The sequence below is a fragment of the Uloborus diversus genome, unplaced genomic scaffold (genome assembly GCF_026930045.1).
Source record: "Uloborus diversus isolate 005 unplaced genomic scaffold, Udiv.v.3.1 scaffold_12, whole genome shotgun sequence".
NCBI lineage: Eukaryota > Metazoa > Arthropoda > Arachnida > Araneae > Uloboridae > Uloborus > Uloborus diversus.
Genome location: NW_026557876.1, coordinates 11,055,905 through 11,063,153, shown reverse-complemented (window position 1 = coordinate 11,063,153; position 7,249 = coordinate 11,055,905). Strand labels below are relative to the sequence as shown.

Here is a 7,249-nt window from a genome sequence, read left to right as displayed (position 1 = left end):
CTGATAGACGATTTTACGAGGGGTATGGTGATCGGACTGAGAAGAGGAGGTTGGTCCGTACGTCAAATCGCAGCTGATATCCACATGGATGCGAGCACGGTGCATCGGCTGTGCCGAAGATGGTTGGAACAACGAAATGTGGCAAGATAGAGGCATGCAAGGGCAGCCACAGTGACGTCAGAACGCGTGGATCGACGCATCCACCGACAAGCTGTAGCAGATCCACAAGTCACTTGTTCCTCGATTCTGCAGCAGGTGCAAGATACCCTGAATGTTCCCGTGTCAACCAGAACCATTTCCCGTCGTTTGGTCGCACGTGGTTTGCAATAGGAGAAGTTGCAACCTATTAAATGTTCATATTTTGGCTATTGGATATTGTTAATTGACCCTCAAAACTAAAAAATTAACCATCGCCGAATTTTAAAACACCGTGATTGATTTTTAATGAATTTTTAAAAATCCACGCGCAAAAGTGCGCTCTTCTGAAACGTCACGAGCTTACGTCACATGGCACTAATGGGCAGCCTTCCGCCGAAGATCCCTTGTTTTCGCTAGGGACATTTTGAGCCCGCTGAAATTTTTATTTTTAGAAATTCAATAATCCTTTTGAACACACTGATTCGTTAAAGCACAATCTAAATAATCTTCCTCAAGTAACATCAATGCTGATATTCGAATATTTCCGAGAGGATGAGAGGTTTAATGTTCCACAAACGCGAGGAGTTAAATGCGAGGAGATAGGCCTTTTACGTTTCGTCTTCGAAGTCAAATGCATGTCCTTCGGTTTCTCCCCTATCGGAAGAGCACATGACGTCACTTCCTATGCCATTTGACGTCACAAGCGCTTGAACTTTAAAAATTAATTAAAAAAAAACTACTTATCGTATTGCAAATTTTTTTTCACCTATGATGTTCATACATGTTACTCTTATCATATGAAAATAAAATTGAAAAATCGGAAACTTCCCTATCACGGCATCCGCTAAGAAGACTGCCATTGACCCCACAACATAGACAGCAACGTTTAGTATGGTGCCGGACTAGAGCGACGTGGATGACAGAATGGCGAAATCCCGCTTCTGTTTATCCAGTGATAGTCGCCGCATACGTGTGTGGCGTCGACGTGGAGACAGATTTAATCCGGCAGTAACTGTGGAACGTCGCATCTCACGACAACGTGGCATAATGGTTTGAGGCGCAATTGCGTACAATTCCATATCACCTCCAGTTCGTATTCAGGGCACTATGACGGCCCACCGATACTTGGATAATGTGCAGCGGCCGGTGGCAATCCCTTACCTTCAAGGGCTACCTAATGCAATTTTTCAGCAGGATAACACCCGACCACACAGTGCTCGCACCTGCCAACATGCTCTCCAAGGCACACAGATGCTTCCCTGGCCATCATACTCTCCTGACCTGCCATCAATTGAACATGTGTGGGATGTGATTGGACGTCGTTTGTAGGCTCTGTCGCTGCCTCGTTCAGAAGACGAACTGTTCAGTAGCAAATGGTTGAAAGGGAATGGACACCATCCGCACCCTTATTGACTCTATGCCTAGACGTGTTTCTTCGTGTATCGCTGTCCGCGGTGGTCCTACATCCTACTGAGCCGACGCCGTTCTCGCTCTGTATTCTGTCTACCATTTTGAAATTAAGATCATTTATTATTATTCCTTGCTGTCTCTGTCTTTTTTGCAAATTTCATCACTTTCTGACCACTCCTTCTTGATGTTGCATTTTCAATGTCGAGCAGTGTGTGTGTGTATATACAATATATATACGTGTCTAAAACTTAAAGCATTTGGCAGAGAAAATGAATCCTTGTTCCCCTCTAGGATTTGTTTGTGTGCTAATTTAATTAGAACCATTTAAACATTAAAGGTTTGCGAAACTAATTCATATTTCACAATCACAATATACAAGTTATTGGTAGATGAAGATAAAAATCCTAAGACAGCAATCATAGTGGGTAAATTTCATGCTTCACTATACTCAATTCAGCGAGAGCTGATAGAGGAAGTAAACAAAGAAGGTTACTACTTCCATGACTTACTCGCCTGCTTGGCAATGCTGTTCGCGTTGAAAGCGCGGACATTCTCTTATCTGATTGGCGCTGTTTTCAATCATCCCAGCGCCAAGCAGACAGCGGTAACGCAAATTGTCACGTTGCTTTGTTTACGTCCACTATCAGTTCTCGCTAAATGGACTATAGAGAAGCCTTGATTCAAAGTTTTTATAGTGATTAATATTAATATTACTGTCGCAAGGAAGCCCAAAATTTAAATGATTTTTAAACATTTTGTTCAAAACCATTTGAATTCGTTAACTACTAGTTGAAAACAAAGCACTTTCAAGTTATTTTAGCGTTTCTTTGAAGTCACGTGTCACGCCTATCTTTTAGCATCCGCTTTTGGTTTACAATACTTCTTTTTATTTTCTTATTAGTATGTAACACAAAACTGATTTAGCAAAATACAAAGCTATTTTTCATTGATTAACTTGTATGATTAACTTGTTCTATCCATCGGCATACCACATAATGTATAATAACAAAATCAACATCCGCTGATCATAGGCCAATGCCGATAATCATCAGATATTTTCTTTCTTTGGCATATTAAAGGATGCTTTCAAAAAATTTAAAAAAAAATTGTCTTTTCTTGAAAATAATACTTTTAAAAAGTTCATAATTTATTGCACATTTAACGGTACTTTCAATAGTTTATATTGAGATAAACATCCAATGATGTTTTTCGAAATTTACATCTACTTGCTACTTCCATCGCGCAAGCGACCAAATATGGGGACTAAGTGAAAAATTTAAGATAATAAGTACAGATTTTTGAATTTGAAGTCGCAACCTATTAAATGTTCATATTTTGGCTATTGGATATTGCTAATTGACCCTCAAAACTAAAAAATTCACCATCGCCGAATTTTAAAACACCGTTGTTGATTTTTAATGAATTTTTAAAAATCCACTCGCAAAAGTGCGCGCTTCTGAAACGTCACGAACCTACGTCACAGGGCGCGAATGGGCAGCTATCCGCTGAAGATCCCTAGTTTTCGCTAGGGACATTTTGAGCGCGCTGATATTTTTATTTTTTAGAAATTCAATAAAATCCTTCTGAACACACTATGGAGGCCGGATTCGTTAAAGCACAATCTAAATAATCTTCCTCAAATAATATGAATGATGATATTCGAATATTTCCGAGAGGATGAGAGGTTTCATATTCCAGAAACGCGAGTAGTTTAATGCAAGGAGATAAGCCTTTTATGTTTCGTCTTCGAAGTCGAATGCACGTTCTTTGGTTTCTCCCGTGACATGGGAACCGGTTCGCTAGCGTTTCTCTCCTATCGGAAGAGCGCATGGCGTCACTTCCTATGCCATTTGACGTCACAAGGGCTTGAACTTTAAAAATTAATTTAAAAAAACCACTTATCGTATCACAAAAATTTTTCACCTATGATGTTCATACATGTTACTCTATCATATAAAAATAAAATTGAAAAATCGAAAACTTCCCTATTAAGATCAAATAGTCAGTTTTTTGCACATAATATTAATTTTCAATTTTCTGTGTTATAACTACGATAAATCTTTACTTTTGATACCGAAACGAACATTGCTTATTTTTATTTTATTTGTATTTATGGAATAAAACCTGCTGACAAAACTATTCTGAATGTACCGTTTCTTTCCGCGGAAAGGACGGGAATCAGTGATGTTCCCATCAATTTTTCTGAGTCTATACTTCCAGTAATCCATTACGCACAATTTGTGTATGTCATAATATGAAAATTTATGAACCTTGAGGGTATACGCTATGTCTAAAAAATGTTTGAGTATGCAGCGTATGTGGAGAACCCCTATGGGAACACCACTGCTATTAAATATCAATTTGTGAGCAAATTTTTGAAAACATTGTAAGGTATGATTTTTTTACAGGATCCCACAGTTTTCACAAGCGTCCGGACCACAGATAAAACGAATTGCCGATCCCTCAAAGATTTATCCTAATTCATAGGATATAGCACTCTTCAAAATAAATTTAAGACCTTACTTTTTCTATTTTATTTTTACTTCTGATTGTAAAACAAAACCAAAAGCTACGAAGTTAAAAAAGTGTATTCAGTTTCATTAAAAAAAATCACCTCTTCTATTTAGCGTTTTTGTGTTTCACAGTAATGTTAAAAGAGCTCTTTTTTATATGCACCCTCCGATTTTTAGTACAAAACTAAACGGAGAAAAGTATATGACTCACAGAAGCATTTTTCTTTTTTCTACAGCTTAAAAAAACGTACACAGGTTTTACATGAAATGTCATGTTTTTTGTTACAGTAAATCTTCAAATTGACATAGATTAAGGAATAAAAAACATTTGAGCTAAGTATAAACATAAACAATGTTGGAAAATGTAAATGATTGCACAGATGTGAATGTACGTACATTGTTCCATTGTATGGAGGTGAAAGGAAACTGCTTTCCAATGCATAAAAATGCGAGCCTATGGACGAAAAGACACCCGACAAACGCTCTCTTCCGTGCCGTCAAGTCTTCATAGCCATTTACCCACATTTTTTGCATTGAGATGGATTCTTCGCAGCTCCGAAACGGTTTTCTTTTTGGCTAAATGGATGCATACTTTTTAACATCATTGTTTACATACATTATGCATCAAATTATAAGCTCATTTTTTTGTCATTTCAGGCATCGCCCAATAATAAACAGACTTCGATTGCAAAAGCTGCAAGTATACCCCCCCCCCCCCCAAAATATAAAAATAGTATTTTTAAATCTGTACCTCAGAGCAAGACCGACGTAAGTTCAAAAAAAGCGATTTTCAATTTTTTTGTTGAATTGTACGCATATTCCGTGGAAGATTTCAATACTTGGGAATCTGGCGATCTTTCTGCATTGGCGCCCATTTTTAGCTCCAGTGCCAGCACGCGAGGTATTTTATTGAAATAAAAATATTTACCCCAAAAACGAGACGGCCGCGCCAGATTCCCAATTATCGAAATATCCCCTGATTACGCATCGAGTCATGTGAGCGTCATTCCCAGTTTTTTTTAGCAGGGTTAATATTTTCGGCTCATTCTATTTCTTTCGTGCCAATATGGTACAATAAAAGAGATTTTATTAATGGCTTGAATATTCCTTTTATTACGTGACTGATACACACAGAGCATTTCGCACATGATGTACAAAGCTATTTGAAAGGTGTCTCGGAATAATTGTCTTGACAAGACAAACGGGTTTGTTCACAGAAAACAGCAGATAAAGTTCAGTCAACTATATCGGGCACTTTCTCCATTCAAAAACAAGAGGTTCATAGAGTTCGAGCAAACTTCAATTCCTGTGACCTTTATTTCCCCTTTCCCATCAGGAGGCACTCGAACGGAATCTTCAAAACTAGAGCTCCGCGGCTCGGGCGAAGTGCCTTAGGTCGTCGTTCGTCAGGCACGCGAGGAGGACGTCGGTGCAGGTGGTGGGCAGGGGCCGGCAGAGGAGGGGGAAGCAGCGCAGGAAGCGGTCCTCCAGGGCCCTCCTCTCCCGGACCTCCCCCAGCCGGACGAGGAGGAGGTCGCCGAAGAGCGGGAAGTCCCGCGTCAGGAGGTCCCGTTCCGAGAGGCGTCGGGCCAGGCGGGAGGGGGGTCGGCGGGCGAGGTCGCGGAGGGAGAGGCGGGACCCCTCCACCCGGGCATCCCTCATCTCGGCCTCGCACTCGGAGAGCAGCCGGACGCCACGCGAACGCGACTTACGCTTCTTCGAGAGCCTCATCTCCTCCCAATGTATTTCGATGTCCCTCCAGGCTAACGTCGCCAGGAGCACTCTCGCCACACCTTCGTGTCCCCGCTTCAATGCATAGTACAGGGGACAGTGTCCATCTCTATCTTTAGCTTGCAGACGCGCACCCCTCGACACCAAAAATTGAACTATTCGCACGAGACCTTTTTCCGCAGCTAGGTGCAGAGGGGTTTTGCCCCAAATGTTCGGCCCGCCGCATTCGGGGGCGTGCACCAGCAGCACCTCCGCCACGGCCTCCTCTCCCCAGTACAATGCCCGATGGAGGGGCGTCCGTTCTTGTCTGTCTTTCACACTTGCATCCGCTCCGGCCGCGAGCAAGATACGCATAACATTCACAAACCCACTCTCGGCAGCGCAATGCAGAGGGGTGCGCCTTTGGTTGTTATCCACGACATCCGTGATGCTGTCCGCATTCACAAGCAGCTCTGCCGCGGCCTCCTTTCGACACGACAGAGCCAGGTGGAGGGGTGTCTGTCCATTCACATCCCTCGCCCTCGTGTTCCATCCTGCGTCCAGCAGCGCCCTAATCCTTCCTGCGTCTCCGCTCTTTGCTGCACGATGCAACGCGGTCCGCCCGTCCTCGTCCGTCTCCGGCGCACCTCCGTTCTCCGGCCGGCGTCTCCTGGAAGAGAGAGAGAGACTGTTTACGTGGAATCTTATCTGTGATCTCTGCACTAGAAAACCTCCAAAATGAAAGATAACTGGCAAATCTAAACATACAATTTAACTTGATGCAGGTCTCTTACTTCATCATAAATTTTACTGGATTGAAGGATGAGAGACAGCACACGATTTCAACCAAACTATATTTATTAAGAGCAGATTAAAAACATCGTTACGGTTCACACGTGCTTGTGTAGAAAAATGAAGCAAAAGTCCCTGACCGCCACAACACCGGCAGCTTTACACATTGGACAACACTCTGTTGCCACACCAAAAGCAAAGGTAGTAAAAAATGGAAACAAGGTACATTTGCATAAACATTAATGATTTAACGACGTTAGTAATTAAACATGAACACAAAACATGGAGAACATTCGATTTAAATTACCTATTTTCAGTTTCAACAATAACAATGATTTATAAGTGAAAACTAGGGTTTATACACAGAAATATTTTCCGTTTAAAGTTTGTCCCCTACGATACAATCTGGGGCTCTCTTTTAGTGTTTCATTGAATGTGCAGAACTACTCGTATACACCCTACATAAAAGTAGAAAGGTTTTAAAAATCATTTTAAAATGCATTTAATTTGTTTTTGAGGAAATGTTTTGTGAAAAAGCTTGATTCATTATTCTGAAACAGCATTTCATAAAAATGAATAAAGATGCAATGTTACTAAAAACAACTGTAGAGCCGGATATCCGAATCCGGCAGACAAAGCGCAGGATATCCGGTATCATCGCTATCCGGCGCATCCCTAGTACGCAT

General features: G+C 41.4%; 1 protein-coding gene across 1 annotated transcript in view; it reads right to left on the bottom strand.

Moving 5' to 3' along the window:
* Positions 1-5,423: 5,423 nt before the first annotated feature.
* The window catches only part of LOC129232469 (E3 ubiquitin-protein ligase mib1-like), a 51,850-nt gene continuing 50,024 nt past the window's right edge, over positions 5,424-7,249 (bottom strand). Inside the window, exon 5 of the mRNA XM_054866614.1 lies at positions 5,424-6,493. Coding sequence (XP_054722589.1) covers positions 5,424-6,493 — 1,070 coding nt within the window. The remainder of the gene's footprint in view (positions 6,494-7,249) is intronic.